This window comes from Orcinus orca, chromosome 6 (genome assembly GCF_937001465.1).
Source record: "Orcinus orca chromosome 6, mOrcOrc1.1, whole genome shotgun sequence".
In the NCBI taxonomy this organism is placed as follows: Eukaryota; Metazoa; Chordata; class Mammalia; order Artiodactyla; family Delphinidae; genus Orcinus; species Orcinus orca.
Window position 1 is genome coordinate 94,807,981 of NC_064564.1, and position 26,353 is coordinate 94,834,333.

At 43.2% G+C, this 26,353-nt stretch overlaps 1 protein-coding gene across 11 annotated transcripts in view; it reads left to right on the forward strand.

Annotated features, from left to right (window-relative positions):
* ZNF462 (zinc finger protein 462) overlaps positions 1 to 26,353 on the forward strand; it is a 142,900-nt gene that overhangs the window by 105,874 nt on the left and 10,673 nt on the right. For all 11 annotated transcript variants that reach the window (XR_004484074.2, XM_033431249.2, XM_033431246.2 and 8 more), the window contains 2 exons: positions 1,702 to 1,838; positions 11,481 to 11,704. Coding sequence is in view for 10 of the 11 variants with exons in the window: in XM_033431249.2 (XP_033287140.2) it covers positions 1,702 to 1,838; positions 11,481 to 11,704 (361 nt within the window). In the remaining variant the exon portion in view is untranslated. The remainder of the gene's footprint in view (positions 1 to 1,701; positions 1,839 to 11,480; positions 11,705 to 26,353) is intronic.

The following is a 26,353-nucleotide window of genomic DNA, read 5'->3' on the forward strand; positions in this document are numbered from 1 at the left end:
AACAAATGAGTTTAAAAATCAGAGAAAATGGGTGCCCAAGGAGTGTGAGATCATGGCAAAGGATTTCCCTGACCCAGTATGTGAAACAGTGAGTGTTTTCCCTTTGGAAAACCACACCCTCACCCTCACCTTTTATTTTATTTGTCTTTGGGGGAAAAAAATATCTTCTTGGAAGCAAAGTCAAAGTCAAGAGAGAACACCGGCAGTCGTGACGCCCCTGCTACCCTTGTATAGATTTCTTATTTCTTAAGATCATGTTATTGAAAGACACCCAGAGAACCAAGACTCCACACGGGGAAGACTAAACTTGAACAAACACAGAGAGATTGTTCCCATCTAGAAAAAACATAATCCGGAGTCACCTTTGCTCCTGTGTATGAGAAAGATTGGAGTGCTTCCTGTCATTTAATCTAAACTCCTGTGACTTCATCTCATCCTGGGAGATAGTTTAGGTTCATGGTTACGAGTGTAGAATATGGAGCCTGACTACCTGGGTTTGAACTCCAGCTTTGCCACTTACTGGCTGTATGACTTTGGACAAGTTACTAAGCCTCTCTGTGTCTCTGGTTCCTTATCTGTTAAAAAAAAAAAAAAAAAGACAATAATAGTACCTACCTTGTAGGGCGCTTGTGAGGAGTAAATGAAGCCGTAAAGTGCTTAGCATAGTGCTTGGAGCAAAGGAAACACTAATAAGTGTTATTGTATCATAGATAGAAAGCTTTTATAATAATATGAAATGCTATAGTACAGATATAAAGCTATTGTCTGCTCCTGCTGCCGTCAGGGCCTGGGCTTTAGGTCACTCCAGTATTTCAATACACACTCCACACAGAGAGGCTGGTGAGTAGACTTCATGCCCCCCCAAAAAACATGAACTGATAGAAAAACAAGTCTCTTTTCCACCAACATCTTAGTTGCTTGGATTTAATGGAAAATGTGTTACATCTCTGACTATTAATGTGGTTCAGTTGTGTTTTAGATAAATATGTATGTGACCTTAGAAGTGAGAGAAGACAAAAAGGACCCAGATAACAAGGGCCCACTGACAGGTGTACATGTTTCCCCAGAGAGAGGCACTCGGGTTAATAAGAAGGGGACCTTGCCCGTTAAACTCTTGGTTTCATCCATTTTTATGAGACATTTAAGGCTTTGTAAATTTTGAAGTTTTGAAAAGGATGGAATGGGGAGGCAGTGGTGCCCTCCGCCTCCGAGCTGGTACAACAGCTCTGAGTTTCCTTTACGTGGTCATCAGCCGTCCTGACCTCCTAACCAGCCTGCCCTCCCCTGTTCCCTGGGAAGAGTCACCGAGGCAGCTGATGAATCTTCCCAGCTTCAAAACAGTCCCTCTCCTGAGCTTGATGAGAAATATATTCTCGTAGGGATTTTGTTTTATATTTTGTTTTAAGTTTAACAGGCAACTTCTAATTCTCAAGAATAAAATCAGGAGTCTGTTTCTTTCTTTTCAAACTCAGCCCTGCCTGAGCCCAGCCAGGTGGCAAAATTTCCAAAAAGAAGTTACCGCTGCGTGACAGTGCTTAGTTACTGCACGAGGGACCAGGGCACTCGTGGTCAGCAAACATGATGAACCACTGTAGTTTTGGCCCCCGGGTGGAGTGTCTCTGTAGTAGGGTTGCTGGCAGGGGGTGTGAGTGAGATGCTCCTTGGTTACACTTATCGCCTCTCTCCCCACCTCCCTCCCAGATCTGCTTTTACTATGCACGTGGAAGCCGGGCATTCGGCGGTCCCCGAGGAGGGCCCCAAAGATCTTCGCTGTCCTCTCTGCCTCTATCACACCAAATACAAACGCAACATGATTGACCACATCGTGCTGCACCGAGGTAACCTTCCAAGCTCGGTTTTCTTGTGCGGGGCGGGGGAAGGCGCCTCGGATGGCGTTAGAGGGAAGCCGTCTCAAGGTGGAAGCGGCACCTTTGCCTGGTCCCTTGCTCCCCACCGTATCTCCCCTCAAGAAATCACAGCGATCACCCTAGTGACAGCCAACAGGGTAAAAACATCTTCCAGCTGAGAGGATTTCCTTCACGTGGAGGGAGGCAAAGGTGATGGATTCTGCAGTGAACAGTTCTGCGGGGCTTCCCCCTGAGAGGGAGTTTTATATCCTGAGTCCTCCGCTCTCACGGCCTTGCTAAGGAAGGAGTGAATGAGAAGCAGAGTGGGTGGGTGAGGGCAAGGAGCTCTGTGGCTGTAAGCAATTCTTTGGACGAACACCAAAATGATGATTTCCGAAGCAGAACGCGGAATTTCCCTTGAACTGGATGGAGAGAGAAAATTCTTAAAACTGAAAGTGGCCTGATATATGTTAGAAACCCCATAGGCTTTGGGTTTAAATTCTAGATTTAAAGCCTCCTGTGTTTAACCTCCCTCTCCTCCGTAGAAAGAGGTGACGAGTTATGCCTCTGAGGTGACGTATTGAGTGTCTAGTGTGTTCCATGTGGGTGCATCCTGGGTGTTCCGTAACCGTCGGCTCCTAAGCTAAGCTGGGGTACGTCTTTTAGGTCCTCTTTGTTTTTTCTTTGAGTGGAGTTTACTGCTGGCCAATTCAAACAGTTAAACAACAGGCCCGTCTGCACTGGAAGGAAAAATATGTTTATGTAAAACCTACTTTATCCGGAAGAGATTCAAGCCAGAGGTGGATGGAAAAAGATGGCTAGAGTACCCGTTGCCAGTCTCTCTTGCTATTTCCACCTACTGACCTTTCCATCTCTCCTTCCTTCCTCCCTGCCTCCCTCCCTCTCTCCCTCCCTTCTTTTCTTCCTCTTCCTGCCTCTCTTCCTTCCTTTACCTCTAACCTGGGAAAGCTTTTAGGTATTTGCCGAAAATACCGAAAAAAGACTCGAAGGCAACAAGTGTCTTCTGCTGCCCTGCTGAGATGTTACTCTGAAATGCTGGGCATCGCAGGGGGCGGGGGGAGGGGGCATTTTCAAAGTTTCCAGCATTTCCCCAGAGCCGCTGCCTTTGGCCGGCACGTTTTGTGACATGTCACCCACATCTGCTGCAAACTCCGTGGAAGCCTCAACCTTCAGCACCCTCAGGTCCCCCTCCTCCCTGGGCAGGCTTATGAGACATGACATGCCTGCTGGCGAGGACGTCCGCCTGCAAGCTAGGGAAAGCCACGCAGGAGCGTTTAGGCAGGAATTCCTGGCCCGACTGCCCCCTCCTGGTGTGCCTCCTCAGCCACCTGGCTTCCGGTCCCCCGGCCCATGTGTGTGTCGCTGGCTCTGTGCCCGCACTGCTTGGGGCGAGGCCAGGCGTCGTGCTGCTGTAGAACAGACAGCATCGGTGAGACCCCACTTTGGCGGTGGATTCTCTCTCTTTTCCATGTTGCTGCCTGGTGGGATCAGAACCTTGATGCCTAATGCGCTTGATGACTTTCCTTCCCTGAGCTGAGAATTCAAGAAACGGAGGCAGAGAGAGAGAAGCGCTTAATGCCTGGAGCATGCCACACCTGATGTGGTGCTTCTCACACACGCTTACTTCATCGTCCAGCCACACTGGGAGGGACAGTACTGTGACCCATAGTCCTGTTTTATGTACGTGAAGCTTGAAGCTGGAAAAAACTTTTTCTTTGATTTAGTGTAGTTATTTACGATCGTTTCACAAAGGATTTAAGGTATCTTAAAAATAGTCGTGCAGAACTGTAGGATTAAAAACAAATGAGAAGGGCTTCCCTGGTGGCGCAGTGGTTGAGAGTCCGCCTGCCGATGCAGGGGACACGGGTTCGTGCCCTGGTCCGGGAAGATCCCACATGCCGCAGAGCGGCTGGGCTCGTGAGCCATGGCCGCTGAGCCTGCGCGTCTGCAGCCTGTGCTCCGCAACGGGAGAGGCCACAACAGTGAGAGGCCCGCGTACCGCAAAAACAAACAAACAAAAAAAGAAACAAATGAGAAGATTGGGGCAAATGCAGGATAAGGAGAAGGCAGTTGAAAGTCACGTCAAGTATGAAAAAGCTCACCTAGAGTCTGGGTACTCGGTGTCCGCCATGAGGTGCTGTGCGTTTGTTAGCAGTGGGCTGCAGTCGTGGCCCTGGGACTGCGGCCCACGGTAGGAGAGACAAAAACGGAATCAACTGGATTTAGAGTGTTTGTTAGACTCTTGAAATTTTGTTCAGGAATCTGAGATGCTGGAACCTGAAAGGAGTTTCTCCGCTGGGTTCTCCTGAGGGGACCGTGTAGGATGTAGTGCATACTGTCCCCACCCTGAATCCCGTGCTGAGTCCCTTGGGCCCACGAGGGCTGAAGTAGTTTAACCAAAGTCATCCAACCGGTGAGCAGGGAAGCTGTGTGTCAATGCAGTCCTCTGACCCCATGACCCATCCATCATATTGCCTGTCGCTGGTTACTTACAGTCTCTTCTCTTTATTTATAGAGATGATTTATTTTAAAAGAGGCATCAGAGTATATAGATATTGTCCTCATTGGGGTCAGAAAGTACACAACCTGGAATGAACATGAGCATTTGAGGGCTGGTGGTAATAATGACAACATCCATGGCAACAGCAATGGTTACTATTACTGAGAGCTTATTAGGTACCAGGTGCTGTGCTAAGTGCTTTCCAGTGAGTCATTTTACGGAATTTTCACAAAACCCTAAGTGGTAGGTATTACTGTTATCCCTGACAACAACAGAAAAAACAGGTTCAGAAAGACTGAGCATCTTACCTAAGGTCAGATGACTAATAAGCAACCCAGCTGGGATCTGAACCCAGGCTTGTCTGACCCCCAGCCCATGCCTTTACCCACCAGGCGTCACTGTCTCATCCTTGGGGGGGTGGTTGGTGTCACTCTGTTGAGCGTTCTAGTGGCTGTGGCATTTGGGTCTGAGGATGGCATGGTCTGGAGGCTGCAGGTCAGAGACGAGGACCACTGAGCTGCAGGGGGCAGGGTGCTTCGGGACAGCGTATCTGCCATCTGCATCCTGGCCTGGCTTTGGTGGCCATCCCAACTCAAAATGGCAGCTCAGTGGGAAGCTGGTCTCGACAAGTCAAGAGACAGGGCTGGGTGTCTGCCTGGCAATTTCGAGTTGGGGCTGATCTCAAAGTAACCAGATGTGGCTCTTCCTCCACCTGTGCTTTCCTTACTCTGTGGATGAATAAACATCTTTGGTCTCTAGAGCCTGCAGTACGAGATCTTTCTGAGACCGTAGTTAATTAAAATACGTGGAATGAAAGGCAAGAAAAGCAACTTCTGAACTGGCCCTGAGACTGAGCTGCTGTTTGCAAGACTGGAGTCTCCTTAGCTTTTTGTTCAGACAAATTGCTATATTTACATAGGGAGGAAGGGAAAGAGAATCCGTTTCACTCCTGGGAAATCTGAATGAGAAATAACCATGGAATTACGTTGGCCGTGGCAAAAGAGAGCAAGCATACTGTTTGTCCATGCATTCAGCAAACATTCATTATTTGCTTGTTTCATGCCACGCCGTGCAGCGTTCTTTGGGTTAAGATGGGATACACGAGACCCAGTCTGCCTCTTCAAGGAGATGAAGCGTGTGCATAAGTCCATATAAGATAATGAGTGATCAGTATCTAGGAGATTCCCAGTGGCAGATATATTTCTGTTTGGGGTAGAAAAAGGTGGTAGAGGGGGGTAGCTTTCAAACTGATCCATGATAACATTTCAGCAGGCAGAGAAGACTTAAGGTGGGTGTATTCGTTATCTGGGGGACTTAACAAAAGTGCATCCTCTTTCTGTTTTGGAGCCCGGAAGTCTGAAATCCAGGCGTTCATAGGGCTGGGCCCCTCCTCAAGTCACTAGGAGAGAATCCTTCCTTGTCTCTTCCCGGCTTCTGCTGGCTCCCGACTTCCCTGGGCTTCCCTTGCCTTGTGGCTGCATCATCACTCCAGTCTCTGCCTCATCTGCACATGGCCTTCTGCGTGTGTGTGTGTGTGTGTGTGTGTGTGTGTGTGCGTGCGTGCGTGCACGTGTGTGTGTCGGTGTGCCCTTTCCTCTTCTTATAAGAGCACTGGATTTAGGACCCACTCTAACCCAATATGATCTCATCTGGACCTTGTCTTGACTAACATGCAAAGACCTCATGTCCCAATAAGGTCACATTCTGAGGGGCCAGGTGGACATAAATTTCTGGGAGCACCGTTTGACTCACTACAGAGTGGAAGGAGAATTTTAACAAACCAGTCAGGTGAGTGGAAGCAAGACGTGTTTACAGAGTGGTATCAGACTGTTCTGAAGAGAATAGGAGACAAGCCTAGGAAAGTATATTCCGGCCAAATTAAGGAGGGCTTGGGTACCAGCACAGGGGTAGAACGTTACTCTGTAGGTAGTTGGGAAGCTGCGGTACTGATGAGACGCCTGTGGATTCTAATTTAGCAAAGATTGAAGCCAAGGATTATAGACCCATCTCTTGGAGGAGCTGTGAACTTAGGTCAGATCAACATTTGGTGAGGTTGACCATGATCGGACCAATTTAACTGGAGAAAAATTAAGCCCTGAGACTTCTGTTTCAAGGAGAAAGTTGGTGGTAGGAGGTTTGGTGGGTTTTCATTCATGCCACAGACACACACTGAACACCCGTCCTGTGCTAGTGTTGCTTTAAGCTCTAGGGATACAGCCGGGAAGAGTCAGGCCAGGTCTGGGCACGAAGGAGCTTGAGCTTTAGTGGCAAGAGGGACAGTGAACAAAGGATTAAACAGTTTCGGGAGTATGTTTCCACTGAGCTCTTTTTTTTTTTTAAATAAATTTATTTATTTTTGGCTGCATTGGGTCTTCGTTGCTGTGCACGGGCTTCTCTAGTTGCAGTGAGCCGGGGCTACTCTTCATTGTGGTGCACGGGCTTCTCATTGCGGTGGCTTCTCTTGCTGCGGAGCACGGGCTCTAGGCGCGCGGGCTTCAGTAGTTGTGGCTCGCGGGCTCTAGAGCGCAGGCTCAGTAGGTGTGGCACACGGGCTTAGCTGCTCCGTGGCACGTGGGATCTTCCCAGAGCAGGGCTCAGACCTTGTGTCCCCTGCACTGGCAGGCAGATTCTTAACCACTGCCCCACCAGGGTAGTGCCTCCACTGAGCTCTCGTCACCATTGGAAGCACAATGCCTCATGCATCGCTTTGCCTAGACGTCCCTTGTATATGTACAGCAAACCTGGGTATAACAAGCTGGGCACAGATTGAATTATAGGCATGAAACAGTTCTGCCAAATATTTACATTATAATTATGAAGCTGTGTAATCACCGAGACTGGTCTCCAGTTGGCTGGTTAACCTCTCCGTTTCCCAGCCTATAACCTCAATACGTACACAGATGCTGAGTACAACTGAACCCTGCAGGTGGGTGTCTTTTTGGAACTGAGCTAATCTCCCCTAATCTGATCAGTATCATTTTTCTTGAGAAAAAAAAAAATCTACGGTGAGATTGATAGTCTTTCGTTTTATTCAGTGAGATTACACGTTCCCTTCCTCCCCATCACGTGCTTTGGCCTGTTAGAATTAGAGGTGCAGTTCCCAGCTCTGTCTGGCTTGAGGGTGGTAGCCTGGCTGATGGCAAAACTTCTTACGGGAGCTGTTGTGCTTATGTTTCTGCGTGTCTGTTTATGGTTATATTTGGGGATGGTGGCTTTCTAGTTCTCAGCCTTTGTCAGTTGTTTGGCTGAGAGAGGGTAACAGGTGCGTCTTTGGTTTGGCCCAGAGAGGGTCTCGGCCCTCTACCATGGTAACCTGCATTCAGAGTTTGTTGGAGTGAGTGACTTCCAGATCTCCCCCAGCTTTCTGTAGGCCTGGCACGTTGTGGGGAGGAAACCCATGTGTGTTGTGGGCTCCCTTTCGGGAAGGATTTTTCCTTGGTGATTCTGGGCTCCACAGTGATGTGGGTTTTCACTGTTTTGAGCAGAAGTGACCCCCTCACCCCCGCCTCGGTAGTGGCGATCTTGCGGATTTTTCCACCCGGCACACGCTTCCGGGCTCTTGGTGAACTTTAGCACCCACGTGCTACAGTGTGGCGTTGCTCCGGGCTGGAGCCTCTTGGCTTTTCTGTCCAGCTGCGGTGCTAAGCCATCTTTTGAGTGTGAGGAGGTGAGAGACACGATCTATCTTGTAGTCAGACTGGTGAAGTCATAATATTTTTGCAACCAGAGCTGGAAGCTGAGTCACAATGAGTGTGATTCAGGCCTTGATTTCTTACCCAAGGTAATTTCGAGAGGTGTGAAGTCAGGAAAAGACCCACAGTTGTCGCTGCCCCCGTAGAAAAAGCCCCAAGCGCTGAGCTTATGTAGCCAAGACAGGGCTCAGGCCCCACCTGGAAACATTCCAGTCTCCCACTTCAGGACCTTCACTGGCCTCCACCGTGAATAACCTTATTGAGAAAACGCTATCGGTCCTTCACCTGCTTTTTAGAGTCTGTCTTGTTTTATATCTTGGTCATGTTAACCATGTTTGTAGAAAGGAAAAAAAAGATAACTTTTTTCTAAAATTAACATCCATATAACTAAGAGACTTGGGACATACTGTAGTTAATGTCTTAGTTTGGAAATGGGAAGTCTTACCTTTCAGGATAAGTCAGCAGGGAAATGACCTTCTATGAAATCCAGAAGATATTTGAAAGAAATACAGATAGAAATGGTTGCCTTAGACACCGATAGCTTTTGTGATTTTGAACTATTAGGAATAAAAGCTTAGCAGTGCATGGCAAACAGACTGGATGTGCCCAGAGAGCTCTTTTCAGGAGGAACAGAGGAGGGTGCGGGTAAAGGTCAGCGGACCCAGGCTCCCAGGTCACAACTTTGTGCTGAACTAGAGGAGCGACTTCGAGGAAGTAGCTTAACTGGTCCGTTCTCGGCTTTCACTGGAGATAATCAAACTGACTTTGCAGGGCGTTGTGAGAATAAAAAGTAGCTGAGAGGATCGAACACCTAACCATGCTTGAAACATAGTGAGCCCTTAATAAACGGGAGCAGCCGTTCCCATTCATTGTTACGGTTTCACCTCCAAGGTATTATTCTGGGTGCTCCTGACTTTGTGCAAAATGCGTTTAGACACACAGAGTGAAATAGGAAACTGCAAAGAAGACTAACCAAAGTGGTAGAGGAGTTGAAAAGGAGACCTATCAAAAAAAACACAAGCTTGAAAGAAACGATTATTTATGGGGGAGAAGGGAAGACTGGAGGGCGACCGAATGTCTTCAAGGTGTTGAGGCGTCGTTATGTGGAAAATTATAGCCAGCTGTTCTCCATCTCCACGGAGGTCGACAGAACCGGGGCCGACGGGACAGGCCAGAGCCGAAGAAGGAAAGGGGAAACAGTAGAAATGACAAAATATAAATCAGGAGCAAACACAGAGAGCATGGGGCGGGGGGAGGGGGCGAGTCTCAACGCTTCCCATGAACTCCTGAGCTGCAGGGTGGAACCCGGTCCCCTCGCTTCAGCCTGCCCCCCGTCTCTTGCCGCGGGCGCCAGCTTGCTCGTAGCTCATGGCCACGCCTGTCTAACCCAGGGCAGCTGGACTGAATAGTTGGCACTTGACCTGGAGCGGTGTCTCAGTCGGGGTCCATCTTGCTTCTTCAGGGTGCAGCTGTCTGGAGGCATTTTCTGTCGGCGTGACTGGGGGGGGAGGAGGTGCTGCTGGCCTTGGTGGGCGGGGGCCTGGGGTGCCGATGATACACATGCCGCACTGCACGGGAAAGCCTCCCACAGCAAAGCATTATCTGGCATCAGAACATCAGTAGTGCTGCTGTTGAGCAAACCTGGATTAGAGGAATAGAACATCACAGGCTGGGCTTTCTTAAGGCTCATTAGTTTACGCCAAAGCATTTTTTCCCTCCATTTACACCAAACCGTGGAACTGAATGGTTAGAAGACTGTTACAGCATTTACTATTCTAAGAAAATGTGTGGATTCCATTATAATCATGTGTTTCTTAGCTGTCTGCTCTACTGTGGTTTAAAAATATTTATATTTCTAAATAAGCGACTGACTCTTTGTACAGGGAAAATAACATATGCATTAGAGCTCCAGGGAGTGTGGTGCAGACACCACCTTCCACGCTTCCTCTGCCCAGATTCTTGCTGGCCAATTAATCGCTGCATTCAAGGGCTCCCACGGCAGGGACTGCCCTGCACTGAGAATGTGCTGGTTGAGAGAAAGACAGGGCTTCAGGTGGGAAAATTCCCCAGGGGCCAAACACAGGCCAGCAACAAAGGGAGGCCTCCCAGAGTGAGCGGCTTCACACAACATCTTGATGCTCTGGAAATGTTGCCACTCGGTGACTCTGAGGGTACAGCACACTTTCCTGACTTACTAATACATTGCTCTTTCTAAATAATATATGTTGTGTGTGTCCATCTGTAAACTTTCAGAGTCTTCTGAAATTCAGACACAGCATGAAAGCACACGCTATATTTGATCCTTGCATAAATAGCACAGATTTTAATTTTATCCCAGTTACGGATATCTGGCGCGTGTGCCGAAACTCTGGGCAGACTGGTGTGAAATTTAACTTGAGCAGCTAAACACAAGGGTGAGAGAGCACAAAATAAACAAGCACACACACTTCCAGCCCTACAGCATTTGGTATGTGAATGGGAAAAGCACCCAAATCCTCTCTCTCTTTTATTTTCTCCCTTGTGACAGTCAGATTACAGATTGTCTGTAAAGGCACAAATCCTCCACATCTCCCACGCCACCCCTTTCTCCCCCGGAAGGCTGCCTGCAACCATTTCATCTGCCTGAGTTCTTCCGAGGTGCAGTTGGAGTTTCAGTGAATGAAAGTGTCCAGGATGCTTTGTTTTCAGATTTGAACTTAGATTAGAGATTCCCTTGGTTTCCAGAAAAGGAAAACAGTCTCCTTGAGAACATCTTGGAAGGGGAAACAGGAATGGAATTGGAAACGATGGGAAATAACAGACTTGCGGTTTGGTAGGTGGGCATGGGGATCTCGGTTTGGGCAATTACAGAGTTTGTGACCCCTAGAGAGTTACTTAAAAGCTCAGTTCCTTGCTTTACTAATTTGTAAAAATGGGAATAACTCCAGCCTAATAGAGTAGCTAGGGAGGTACACAGTGGTGGCACATAGGTGCTCCGAAAATGTCATTTTCCTTCCCCCTTAAAGACATCTGTAACATCCGTAAGTCCAGCCTAAGTGCCACGTGCTGAGGAAGTAGGATGCGCTGTTGCAGCTGATAATCACTCATGTTGGTACAAATTCTGTTCTTCTCTCCTCCTTTAATCACCTCCATTCAGGAATTAGCCAACGCCTTTCAGCCTGCCCACCCCTATATATAGGTCATTCTGGGTATTAAGTACACAGAGAGCTTTCGGCCTTAGAAACACCTGTGTGTCCCAGCGGACTGTGTTGATTTGGGGGGTTGGAGGAGGGACGGTGGGCATGTGCATGCAGTTCACGGACCTGGAGCCATGAGAAGTAGCAACAGTGGATGGGTGAGTCTCTCCTTGTACTCCCGAGAGAGGACATCTGCCTTCCATTAGTAAAAATTCCCATCTTTATATTCAATTTGTTTCCACAGAAGAGCGCGTTGTCCCCATTGAAGTATGCCGATCCAAACTGTCAAAATACTTGCAGGGAGTAGTTTTCCGCTGTGATAAGTGTACCTTCACCTGCTCCAGTGACGAGAGCCTCCAGCAACACATAGAAAAGCACAATGAACTGAAACCTTACAAATGCCAGCTCTGCTACTATGAGACCAAGCACACGGAGGAACTGGACAGCCACCTTCGGGATGAGCATAAGGTACGGGCCTGGCCTCCCTCCTCCCACCCCCACCCCCAGCACACCTGGGGGAGGGGCTGGGCCAAATTTAGCCACACCCATTGTGTGCAAGACAGAGACACGCGCCAAAGTAATGTTTAAAATGAGGTTCAGTTTATTCTTTTATAAAAGAACTGTAAGGTCGTTTTAGAAAACTGGAACACGTAGGTGGGGGAGAGAGAACCACCTGTAATGCTACCCCCACATCCAACTGCTTAACATTTTTGGTCTCTTCTATGCCCACTTTCCTTTGTTTTATTTAATTATGATTCTACCTTACATGAAAGAGCATATCTTTCCTTTCTTGTTCTTAACTTACCCTAACTGGAGTATTTTTCCATGTTATTTTTTATTTTTTTGCGGTACGCGGGCCTCTCACTGCTGTGGCCTCTCCCGTCGCGGAGCACAGGCTCCAGACGCGCAGGCTCAACGGCCATGGCTCACGGGCCTAGCCGCTCCGCAGCATGTGGGATCCTCCCGGACCGGGGCATGAACCCGCGTCCCCTGCATCTGCAGGTGGACTCTCAACCACTGCGCCACCAGGGAAGCCCTTCGTGTTATTTTAAATGTACTATCACAAGAGTTGATGAACTTTTTCCATAAAGGGCTAGATCATAATAGTTCAGGCTTTGCAGGCTAGATGGTCTCAGTGGCAGATACTCAGCTCTGCCGTTGTAGCAAGAAAGCAGCCCTAGACAAGACAAAAATGAATGGTCATGGCTGTGTTCCAATAAAACTTTATTTACAGAATTAGGCGACAGGCTGTGGACCCTTAGTTTCTGGCCCCTATTCTATCTGATGGCTCTGCCGGTGTGTCCCTCAGTCATGTAGGTTGTTTCTGATATATTGCTGACTACAAAAATTTTCCAAGGCTTTGCTATTCATGTCTGAACATTGTAAGGACCGTGCAGTATGTGCTTTATTTGTGGAGGGAACAGATTCGTATAGGACATAAAATAAGGGGTTTATGAAAGAGAATTCTCTTCCAAAAGTCTGCTGATCAGAGGGTAAAATCATCCCAGATGGCTTCCTCACTTCTCTGAGGACTTGGGTGGCACATCAGGAGGAGTTGAGACAGTTGTTTCTGGTTTTGTATATTGTCCAGAGTGTGGGGAGTGTGTGTGGGGGGGGGGGTAGGGATGATCAGTATTTGTTTCATAAGAAGAGCCTATTGAAATGTTTTCTAATTAACCAACAAATCCAGAACACCTAGTGCATGTTTACCTAAGGCACAATGAGAAGCACTTTTGATACTGTTTCCTTTTTTCCTTGCTCTGTGTACTGTCAGTGGAAATAACAGCTTCTCTTTTCTGGACTTACAAACCCAAGTTACAAAGATTCCTGTCTGAGTCATCTGCACCCAAGGGTTAGAATTTTTCTGTGGGGTGTTGAGAGAGAAGACTGAGCTTGTCACCCATCCACAGTTTAATGGTTTGATGCTAACTTTTCTGCTTTGGAATGCCTTCATTTTCTAAGTGTCTCCCCAAAAATGAAAGCAGAGAAGAAAAGCCTGAATTACCTCACTTAAAAACTTCCAATACCCTTTCTTATCCAAACTTCCTGGGCATTTCTGCCCCAAAACTGAAAGGAAAATCACTTATCTATCTCAAGCTAAGCTTTCTACAGTTATGCACACGTGTCTTATTTATGTAACCACCTCGGATCTTTTCATTGTAGTGTTGAAGCCATCAGACTGGTATTTTGGGACTGAGCAAACCAGGAAGGTAGATTCTTCCCCAGTGGTTGCACAGTAGCTGTGAGTCACTGGAGAATTCCAGAGAAGGCTAGAAACCATACCAGATGTGAAAGCAGGCGGAAACGTGGGGCTTTGGAATATGCGTCAAGCAAATGGGTTACTCAGGAAACTAGGAGCCCAGTTTAGAACTTTTGGAGCCAAACAGACCTAGGTTTGAATTTTGTCTCCACCATTTACTGTACAGCAGGTTACTTCAATTTCTCTGTTTCCTGATTTCTAAATGGGAACCAGTATACTCTTCTCAGAAGTTTTGTAAGATTAAATGAAGTCCTGGTATTTCCCACACTTTGAGAGCCGCGTCTCAGTCTATTTGTGAATTGAACTGTGCTCAAATATAACAACAACCTATCAGAAAGGCGGTTATGTCCCTAAAGACCTAAAATGGACTATAAAGTCACTAACTCTACTTTGCATTTTAGACATGGTCTTTGATATGTTATATTTTCATTATGCCGTGTTCGATTCTTTAATCTTACTCCCTCTCATGGTTGACCAGCTTATTAAGTCCAGCAAGCACCTAATTGAGGCTAAAGAATTGCCACTCTCAGCACGGCTAATGATTTTCATCTTTGTCTCAATCGTTGTGAAGTTTGAGGCTCGTGCTTATTAACTGTTCCTTCTTTTCTAAATGATGAATACAAAATGCAATTTGAATTTTTGAAATAATTATCCAAACACTACTTTATAAACATAGACAGCAGTGCTGCTGAAAGTGAATTTTTGACTGATAGGCAGTGACAATAATTATAAACGGTCATTCATTGGGGTGAAGGATATACAACAGCCTGATTTCAGCATTCATGATAAAGGGTGTAGGAGTATCAATAAACAGTGTACTAAAGAGAAGTTTGCTAGTGATTGAAATACAAAAGTCAAGAACCATGAGGCAAGAACAAGAAATTAAAGCCATAAGAATTGGAAAGGAAGGAATAAAACTGTTTTTGTTCACAGACAGTGTGATCTTTGTAGGTAGAAAATCCTAAATAATCTATTTTAAAAGATACTAGAATATTAGTGAGTTTAGCAGAATTGAAGGATATAAGATCAATATACAAATGCCAGTTATATTTCTGTATACTAGTAATGGATAGTCTGAAAAAATGAAATTTTAAGATCAGTTTCATTTATAATATCAAAAAGAATAAAAATGCTTAAGAATAAACAAGAACTGTGAAAGCCATATGCTGAAAACTACAAAATGTTGTGAGAGAAATAAAAGAACTAAGTTGATGCAGTATATACCATGCTCATGGATTAGCAGACTCAATATTGGTAATGCTTCCCAAACTGATCTACAGATTCAGTGTAATCTATCAAAATCTCAGTAGGCTTTTTTCTTTGGTAGAAATTGACAGACTGATGCTAAAATGTATATGGAAATGCAAGGGACCTAGAATAGCCTGAACAGTATGAAAAAAGAACAAAATTGGAAGACTCACCCACCCTTCCTTATTTCAAAACTTTTACTGTAAAGCTACAGTAATCCAGAAAGTGTGGTATTGGTATAAGGACAGATGTATGGCTCAGTGGTGCAGAAGAAAAAGTCCAGAAATAAACCCTAATATATGTGGCTGGTTGATGTTCATCAGAGGTGCCAAGGGAATAAGGAAAAGATAGCTTTTCAACAAATAGTGCTGTTACCATTGGATTTCCATATGCAAAATAGTGGTTGTTGACGCTTACGTCACTCAAATTTCTCTTGGGAAAAAATTCTTAGGTATGACACAATAGCTGTGAACATTAAAAGAAAAAAGATCAATAAATTAGATGTCATCAAAATTAAATTGTTGCTCTTCAGAAGACACCATTAAGAAAATGAAAAGGCAAGCAGCCGATTGGAAGCAAATATTTGCAAAATAACTAACAAAGGACTTTAACCAAAATATATAAAGAACTTTTACAACTCAGTAGTAAGAAGATTGACAATTTAATTAAAAATGAGGAAAAGATCTGAATAGACACTTTACCCATGAGGATATACAAAAGGCAAATGATCACATGAAAAGGTGCTTAATAGGACTCATCATTAAGGAAATGCAAATGAAGACAATTAAATGCAGATTAGGTAGTAAGCCATCACTACCTCTCCACTAGAGTGGCTGAAATTAAGAAGACCAATAGCACCGAAGTGTTGGCAAGGACGTGGAGAAACTGGAAATCTCACACAGGGCTGAATGCAGTGTACAATGATGGCACATCTACTTCGGAGCATTTGGGCAATTTGTTTAAAAGGTAAACATACACTTTACCATTTGATCCAGCAAGTCTACTCCCACATAAAGTGGTTGCATAAACAAAGTGTGCTATATCCATACAATGGAATACTACTTATCAATAAAAGCAATTAGCTACTGATAACATGTAACAATATGGCTAAATATCAGAATCATCATGGACAGAAGCCAGACACAAAAGACTGCATATTGTATGGTTTCTAGAAAAGGCAGAACTGAGGAGACAAAGCAGGTCCGAAGTTGCTTCAGGCTGGAGGTTTGGAGCAGGGATTGCTTGCAGAGGGTATGAGGGTATTTCTTAGAGTAATAGAAGAAGATTGTGGAGGGTTGTACAAATGCATACATTTACTAAAACTCATTGAAATGTTCATTTAAAATGGATTAATTTTATGGTAAGTAAGTTACATCTTAATACCTAAAAGATGCAAGTTCCCCAGGACCTGACACGTGGTAGGTCCTCAGTAAATGTTAATTTTCTGCAGTCTTTTCTTATAAGGTTGATCCTGAGAACAGACAGATCTATAAAGATGCAGAGATCCAGAGGAACGTGTAAACTGCCAAAAATAAAATGTGCAATAGACTTAGCAGTTGGTTCTAAACTAAGGTTTTCTGTTTTCTAGCGAAACAATGTGTTGTGTGCGTTGCTCATTACATTCTTCCACAAATAGCTGTAGGTGATTTTGTGTGGTGGAGAGAATCTATACAAGAAATTAAAAGACACTGTAGGATGTATTTTCAGTCAAAGGATTTCATCATTAAACAGAAGTGGATATTCAAAACTGGACTCCTGAATTCTGCCTGCAAAGCTTGTAAACCTCAGGAATGTCTCTGAAGATGTCAGACTGTATCATTCATGGACTAGACAGAACACTGGTTCAGCAGGAAGCATCCTTGAAGTCAAATAAACCATTCCGCTGAAGAACCAAATTCTCAAGTGCCCTGGATTTATACTGCTGTGTTTATCCTCAGAAGCCAAGGTGAAGTAGAAACGGGTGACAATCAGCTCATTCATTTTTTTCTCTTTATTTGTTTTAGCACCTTCATTTTTTTAGGTGACACAGAATCTTGTCTTCCTAGATCTTTATCTTTGGACCAGTGAACAAGGAATCACTTGTAAATCTCTTGGAATCTAAAGTAAACAGTACAGGCTATTTGAACTTTTAGTTTTTCATCCTTCAACTCCCTGTCTTTTTTCTATCTCACTAGGTCTTCTAGAGGCGGACTATTCTGTTCTTTCGGTCCCTCCCTCTCTCTCTCTCTCTCTCTGTCTGTCTGTCTGTCTCTCTCTCTCTCTCTCACACACACACACACACACACACAGAATGAAATCATATGTCAGTAGTGCCATTTATCAGCAATGCTGGTGCAAGATGAAGAGGTAACGTTTCTAGGAACCTTGAAGTCATGAAAAAAACCAAACCTCGCACTTCTCACATTTGGAAAAACACACATATTTTTTTCTTTGAAGAAAGTTTAAGTATATGCAATACCTTGTTAGCGTTCTTTATGGTTCTGAAGTCTCTTTGCTAGTTTAAGGAACATAAAAATATATTATCTCTAACTTGCTTTGCTCGTAAAATTGCCATGTTCGCTGTATTAAATTTAGAAGGATAGTCTATTCAGCCAATACACATTCACTAATTGAATTTACTTTGAAATGTTTTTAATTTTTTATACAAATGGAGCCTCAGGCAGCTGAACTCTAAGGAACTCGTATCTCTTTCTTTTTGTCAGTTTAGGGGAAGCAGCAGAACATTCAGCTCAGGAGGAATTGCCAACATTTGAGTTATTCCAATAAAATTGTTCCGCTTTCTGGACTAGTGAAATCCGCAGTGGCAAAAAAGTCACATAGAATATTTGTTTCCAGCAAAGGGAATGAGAAGAAATAAAACAAAGAACCTTCCCCAACTCCAAATCATAAAATACACCTTTGGCCATGGTCTTTTTGGACTGCGTTTAATTTCTGAACTAAGTACTGGCATCTCTAGCTTTATGAACTCTGTAGGTTCCTGCACGCTGAAGATTTTTCCAGAAGATTATGTCATTTCATCTGCGCTCTCCCTCATGTTAGTTGCTTCTTGATTTGTCAGCCGTGGACCTGCTTCTATCATGTATTTTGGAAGACAAATCGGAGGTAGATGAGCAAGAGGTGTGGTCATATTCCGAGGGATGTGCCTGGCAGAACCTTAGAAGATATTTCTCAAGTAGAGACATTTGAAGATGTTCTTTGCCTATAACCTTTGAAACTCTCCACTAACCTCTCCAGCCAAAATGAATGGCCCCAGCTCCCAAGCTTCCGTAGAGCTCTCCTTCTTCCTCTGTTAAGGCGTGTATTTCATGCTGCCTCCACTTGCACTTAACAAGGCTCTGTCTTGCCACTGGATGCAACAGTCTTAAAATGGAAACCACATTATTTACCTCTTTTCTTCCCAAATCTAACCATAGTGCCCTGCATACAATAAAGTCTCCAGTAGCTGGTTGCCAAGTAAATAAATAAGTGAAAGCACTTTTCAAATAAGAAATTATCCGTATCCTGTTTGTTCAAATAAGCAAAACATGACAGCAGCATCAGCACCTTTGCCTCTGGATTTCGAGTTCAGGAGATTGGCAGCAGCTCAGTTGGCCGACAGCAAAGTTGTTTGACTTTAATGATGCCTTTCACTTGGCTATCTTGAGTACTTGTGACTGGGGCTGTGCTGAGATTCTCAAAATGATTGATTTTGTCTGGACTTTTGCTAAGTCAGGTCTGGCAGGAGCATGTTTTCTGTTCTAACTCAATGATGGCAAAAGAAAGTAGATAGTCTCCTTGACTTCCGTGCCCCATACCCTTCGGGAACTTTACCATCCTTTATTCTTACTGTTCTTAGAAAGGTTTTTATTTTGAAGAAAATATTCTCAAAAGATTCTACTGCTTTATCCCACCAAATTTTGGATCAAATATTATTGTCACAGTACTTTCTTCTTCCTTCTTGTGTTCAGCCAGTATCCCATGGATAATGTTTCCATATTTTGTAAGCAAATTTACATTTCGACAGATGATCTGCATTCTAATGAGGAAAGCTGGAGCTATGTCACCTGAAGATGTGAGTTCTAATCCTGGCTTTATCACTTAACTTGCTTTGTGTCCTGTTTTCCTCATCTACAAATACGGAAGATAACGCATATCTTACAGAGTGATCATAAGGGTTAAAGTGATACATGGAAAAACTACTGGGTTAATTTTTAGCATATAGTAGATTATTTGGTAAGCATTGAAACAAAATATTTTAGAAAATGTCCAATTTTATTCTCATTAGCAAGCAGGTTTGTATCATGGCATGCAATATTATGAAGTTCTTTATACTTTATGATTGCCTATGGGATTTTATGTTACTGGTAGATTCAAGTAGCATGTATTGTGTGTCAACTAGATGACTGGCCTTACACTCTGCACTGAGCCTGTAAAACTAAATAAGAAACAGTTGCTACCCTGCAAGAGTTCATAAGCAAGCAGATGAGATCGCCTTAAACAGAGAATCACAACCAGCGTGTTAAGTGCTGCATAAAGATGTCTATAAAATAGGAGGGCAGCATAATGCAAAGCAAGTATGGTGTCCTGGCTCACCTTCCATAGAACTTTAATACACTGAGCCGAATATCTTTTCTAGAAGCTTTTAATAAGAGCTCTGATAGAAATGCTCTTAGCAGAGAATTTAAGACTTCTACCTGCGTCTTTGACCACCTTCCTGTAAGAATTCGTAGAGACAGTGCTTTGCTGACCCTTTCTCCCACTGATTCCTTTCCCTCATTCCCATTCTGACTTTCAGAGACAGGCAAAGAGGATGTGCTGGGCAAACCACCTGATATCATAAGTCAGGGGTGGGCAGACTCTGGCCCATGGACCAAATCTGGCCCACTGCCTGTTTTTATATGGCGTGCCAGCTAAGAATGGTTTTGACAATTTTAAATGGTTGAAAAAAATCAAAAGAGTAATATTTCATGACATGTGAAATTATACAGAATTCAAATTTCAGTGTCCCTGAATATAGTTTTATTGGAACACAGCCATGCTCGTCCATTTCCGTATTATCTGTGGCTGCTTTCAAGCTACACAATAATTGAGTAGTTGTGACAGACCATATGGTCCAGAAAGCCTAAAAAACTCGCTAACTGGCCCTTCACAGAAAAAGTTTGCCTGCCTGGGCCATGAGTCCTTTAAAATCTTTGCAGTACTACACATTGTCAGTTTGTGACTGAGATGGGCACTTCTGATGTAAGAGACAGTTTTTCCATGTTCTCTGCTGTCACTTCTTCTAGAAGTAAAAAGTTCTCTTGGCCTTTCTTTTTAACATGAACATGCACTATTAGGTGATGTGAACATCCTGGTTGGGGGGGTCTCTTTTTAAAGGTACAAGTGTTAAGTCAGTAGGAGGGGGACTCTGGAAACATTACGTGGATTTGTCTTCATCACCATCTCCCCCAGTTAATGTTTGCTAAGTAATCTGAAGACGAGGGTGTCCAACTTCATTCCTTCTGTAACAAGCAAGGTTATATCAGTCTTTCCTGCAAGGCTGGGTCTGCCCCCCAGGGCAGTACGAAAATGCATGTGCAACTTGCTTATATTTGTAAATCACATAACACTCCTTCCCTTAGAATAAGACTCGAGTATGGAAATTCTTTCATATGCTAGGGACAGACAAACCATTTTGCTGAACGGTTAAAAAGCGACAAACAAAAAGACAGGTGTCGTGGTGAAGCTTGAACACTAAGCATGAGCATTGAAGGGTTTACAGCATCTCCGCTTCAGTGTTAAGGGGTAAAGTTTTTGCTGGTCTTTGGCAGTTCATCTCATCTCCTTACTGGACAGCTTTTCACACAGCTCTGAGTTAGCGGCCTTTATGGGGGACTTTCAATTCCTGGGCATTCACAGATAACTTTCACGAGATGTAAGGATCTGCACATAGTTTTACAGTCTGAGTGATTGTGTGTTTGAACAGTCTACCCTTTAAAAACTTGGATGGCTTCTTTTGCCTTCAGAAGGCTCTAAGGAGCCAGGTTCTAGAACTCAAGCTCAGCCTTGCTGTCTTTCTCCCTCTGTTGTGGGCTTTTGTGAAACAAGGTGATAAATTGCTTCTCATCTCTAAAGAAGAAAGTGAATGTCCCTCCATATGTCCTCTGTCTCATTAAGAAGTTGGTCGGATACCCACCAATTTCGAGATCCAGAAAGTAATCACTACAAGTATGATCATTTTAGAAGCAAACTTAGAAATATATTGGAACTTTAATATAAAATCTGTATACCATTTGACTTTGACCCTGTAATTTCATGTCTGAGTATTTAGCCTATAAAATTAAAACTAAATATAAAAGAAAGGTTTATATATAATAAGGCTTATTACTGCATTCTTTTCTATTTTTAATTAAAAATTTTTTTAAAAATTTATTTTAAATTGGAGTATAGTTGAATTACAATGTTGTGTTAGTTTCAGGTGTGTAGCAAAGTGATTCAGTTATATATGTACATATATCCATTCTTTTTCAGATTCTTTTCCCATATAGGTTATTATAGAGTTCCGTGTGCTCTACAGTATGTCATTGTTGATTATCTGTTTTATATATAGTAGTGTGTATATGTTAATCCCAAACTCCTAATTTATCCCTCCCCCCACCTTTTCCCTTTGGTAACCATAAGTGTGTTTTCAAAATCTGTGAGTCTATTTCTGTTTTGTAAATAAGTTCATTTGTATCATTTTCTAGATTCCACATGTAAGTGATGTCATATGACATTTGTCTTTCTCTGTTTTACTTACTTCACTTAGTACGATAATCTCTCGGTCCGTCCATGTTGCTGCAGTTGGCATTATTTCATTCTTTTTTATGGCTGAGTAATATTCCATTTTGTGTGTGTGTGTGTGTGTGTGTGTGTGTGTGTGTGTGTGTACGTACACATACCACATCTTTTTATTTATTTATTTATTTAGGCTCCGCTGAGTCTTAGTTGCTGTACACAGGATCTTTGTTGCAGCATGTGGGATCTTTAGTTGAGGCATGCAGGCTTCTTAGTTGCGGCACGTGGACTCTTAGTTGTGGCATGCATGTGGTATCTAGTTCCCTGACCAGGGATCAAACCTGGGCCCCCTGCATTGGGAGCACTGAGTTTTACCCACTGGCCCACTAGGGAAGTCCCTATACCACATCTTCTTTATCCATTCATCTGTCGTTGGACATCTAGATTGTTTCCATGTCTTGGCTATTGTAAATAGTGCTGCAATGAATATTAGGGTGAATGTATCTTTTCAAATTATAGTTTTCTCTGGGTATATGCCCAGGAGTGGGATTGCTGAATCATACAATAGTTCTACTTTTAGTTTTTAAAGGACCCGCCATACTGTTCTCCATAGTGGTTGTACCAGTTTACATTCCCACCAACAGTGTAGGAGGGTTCCCTTTTCTCCACACCCTCTCCAGCATTTATTGTTGGTTATTATATTTATTTAATATAATATTATTATTATATTATTATTTGATGATGGCCATTCTCACTGGTGTGAGGTAATTCGTCATTGTGGCTTTGATTTGCATTTCTCTAATAACTAGTGAATTTGAGTATCTTTTCATGTGTTTTTTGGCCATCTGCATGTCTTCTTTGGAGAAATGTCTATTTAGATCTTCTGCCCATTTTTTGATTGGGTTGTTTGGTTTTTTTGGTACTGAGCTGCATGAGCTGTTTGTATACTTTGGAGATTAATCCCTTGTCAGTTGCTTCATTTGCAGATATTTTCTCCCATTCTGTGGGTTGTCTTTTTGTTTTGTTTATGGTTTCCTTTGCTGTGCAAAAGCTTTTAAGTTTAATTAGGTCTCATTTGTTTCTGTTTTTATTTTCATTACTCTAGGAGACGGATCCAAAAAGATATTGCTGCAATTTATGTCAAAGTGTGTTCTGCCTGTTTTTTCCTCTAAGAGTTTTACAGTATCCAGTCTTAAATTTTGGTCTTTAATCCATTTTGAGTTTATTTTTTTTGTATGGTGTTAGAGAATGTTCTAATTTCATTCTTTTACATGTAGCTGTCCAGTATTGAAGAGACTGTCTTTTCTCCATCATATGTTCTTGTCTCCTTTGTTGTAGATTAATTGACCATAGGTGTGTGTGTTTATTTCTGAGCTTTCTATCCTGTTCCATTGATCTATATTTCTATTTTTATGCCAGAACAAAAATGTGTTTTGATAACTGTAGCTTTGTACTATAGTTTGAAGTCAGGGAGTGTAATTCTTCCAGCTCCATTTTTCTTTCTCAGGATTGTTTTGGCTATTCAGGTGGGGTCTTTTGTGTTTCCATACAAATTAAAAAAATTTTTTGTTCTAGTTCTGTGCCATTGGTAATTTGATAGGGATTGCACTGAATCTGTAGATTGCCTTGAGTAGTACAGTCATTTTGACAATATTGATTCTTCCAATCCAAGAAGGTGGTATATCTTTCCATCTGTTTGTGTCATCTTCAGTTTTTCATCAGTGTCTTATAGTTTTCAGAGTACAGGTCTTTTGTCTCTTTAGGTAGGTTTATTCCTAGGTATTTTATTCTTTTTTGATGTGCTGGTAAGTGAAATTGTTTCCTTAATTTCTTTTTCTGATCTTTAAGAAAAAAAGATCTAGTGTATAGATCACTATACACATTTCTAGTGTATAGAAATGCTAGATTTCTGTGTATTAATTTTGTATCCTGAAATTTTACCGAATTCATTGATGAGCTCTAGTAGTTACCGGTAGCATCTTTATGACTTTCTATGTATAGTATCATGTCTTCTGCAAACAGTGACAGTTTTACTTCTCCTTTTCTAATTTGGATTCCTTTTATTTCTTTTTCTTCCCTGATTGCCATGGCTAAAACTAAACATGAAAGAAAGGTTTGTATATAATAAGGCTTATTGTTGCATTTTTAATAGTGAAAAGCCAGAAATAACCAAAGGTAGACTCACATGGGAAGAGTCAAGTAAACTATAATATATCTACTTAACGAAGTATTATGTGGTGATTAAAAATGGATGTATAGGGCTTCCCTGGTGGCGCAGTGGTTGAGAGTCCGCCTGCCGATGCAGGGGATACGGGTTCGTGACCCGGTCCGGGAAGATCCCACATGCCGCGGAGCGGCTGGGCCCATGAGCCATGGCCGCTGAACCTGCGCGTCCGGAGCCTGTGCTCCACAACGGGAGAGGCCACAACAGTGAGAGGCCCGCGTACCGCAAAAAAAAAAAAAAAAAAAAAAAAAAAGGATGTATACAGAGATTGATATTTATGCCGTACCATGCATCGAAAAGCAGCACTGTAAATCACCTGTGAATAGAGAACAGGAATACAGAAATGTAACTACTTGTTCACAGGTATTATGTATAGGTCGTTGGATTTTATTTTTTTATTTTTTTAATATCTTTATTGGAGTATAATTGCTTTACAGTGGTGTGTTAGTTTCTGCTTTATAACAAAGTGACTCAGTTATACATATACATATGTTCCCATATCTCTTCCCTCTTGGGTCTCCCTCCCTCCCTCCCTATCTCACCCCTCTAGGTAGTCACAAACCACCTAGCTGATCTCCCTGTGCTGTGCGGCTGCTTCCCACTAGCTATCTATTTTACGTTTGGTAGTGTATATATGTCCATGCCTCTCTCTCGCTTTGTCACAGCTTACCCTTCCCCCTCCACATATCCTTAAGTCCATGCTCTAGTAGGTCTGTGTCTTTATTCCCGTCTTACCCCTGGGTTCTTCATGTAGGTCGTTGGATTTTCAATGAGTTTTTTCTGTTTTCTAGTTTTTCTTTGTAAACATTTATAGTACAGAAAAATATAATAAATGAAAATGCAGACACCCAGTATCCAAGAGGTGAGAACCATGCCTCCTCTAATCTGGACACTGCACTGGCCAGTGCAGATCTGGCTGTGAATAAGCTGCAGGGTGTTTGTCTTCATGGAGTCTGCGGTTCTGTTGGGCAGGCGGGCCAGAAACAGTTAATTTCTGAGGGTTTTTTTAATCGCACCATTGTTGATTTACAGTGTTTGTTAGTTTCGGACGTACAGCAAAGTGATTCAGTTCTACATACATATATAGGTTATTACAAGGTATTGAATCTAGTCCCCTGGGCTGTACAGTCACTGAGTTATGAAAGGGGAGGGGAGGGTGCTGTGGAAGCCTAGGGCAAGGATATTTAACCTAGGAGGTGTTGAGGGAAGGTCCCCCAGATACAGTGACATTGGAGCGATGCTGGAAGGCTGAGGAGACGACACACCATGTCAGCAAGGCAGGCTTGAGAGAATTTCACACAGAGGACATAGCCTCTGCGGAGAGAGGCACAAAGTCAAGAGCTCGGCCTGTTCCAGAGACCTCAATAAGCTCAGGGTGGTGGGAGCAAAGGGCAGTCAGTGTGAGGGCAGGGTGGGCCAGGGGGTAAGATGATAGTCGGGGGGACATGTAAAGCCCAGTAAGAAATTGGGGTTTCATCCTCAGGGCAAGTGGAGTCTGACATGAGCAGATTTAATTTTTTTAAAAAAAATCACTCAGACCACCCTGGAGGTTAGATGCAAGAGGTGGTGAGAATGGACGCTGGGAAGTCAGCAGGGAGGGAGGGAAGGGGCTTGCACTAATACAGGAAAGAGACGGTGGCTCAGAAGTGCAGCAAGGAGACTTCCTTTTGTATGAAGATTAACCCTGGATTGCTGGTTTCGAGATTTAAAGTATAGTAAGAACTCAACCCTATAAAGAGTTTTTAATTTAAAATCCTCTAATTACATAGCAAAATTTTTCATTTTTAAACAAAGATTTTAGAAATCTTCAGGACAGATAAATCCTCGGTGAGCCCCGGGTGAACGTTATACCATGAAAATGTCATGTACTCATAAAATTGTGCAGAATCCAAAATGCTAACAGTTTTCCTGTAAAAGGAAAAGAAACAGGAAGGAGGAAAAGAAAAAATAACATTTGGTTTGGTGACAGATCTCCTTCTGTCACTGTGAGTTCCTTGATAGGCACAGGGCCTGGCATACAGCAGGGCCCCTGGGAGTCCTGAATGAATGAATGAATGCAAACTGCTGGATTAAAGATGTTTGAGGATTGTTTTTTGGCCTTTCTTGGTTTCATTTCTTTTTGTTTGCTGGAATGCCCACCTCTCCTGCCCCTTCTACATGCTTATAGTTGCCCTGGCTGAAGCAGGGAGAAAGCTATTGGAAAAGGCTGCCTTTTAAAGTACTGATCATTTCAAAATATTGTTTCTTTGCATATTTTGAAATTAGGCCAGTTGGAATCTTGCCTCCTTTTCCTGAAAAAAACTGGCAACCCAGAAAACTTTTATTCACATATTTGTCATAAATGCTATTTGATTAAAATGTAGACTTTGTGGTGAAACATAACTTCATAAATATGCACTTACCATACTTATATGTGCTTCCAAAAGCCAAAATCGGAGAAGGCCACATTCCCAGAAAGGGGAAGGAAACCACAATTTGGTGAACTATTTGTTGTGTTTCGGATACTATGCATAGTACCCCTTTTACAAACAAGGACACTGAGGACACTTATGTTCAGTAATTTGCCCGGAGTCTCATGGTTCACGGCGAACCCGAAACTTGCGCTCAGGTCTGTGTTATAAATTTTTAAAAATCTGTATAGGTCGGTAGG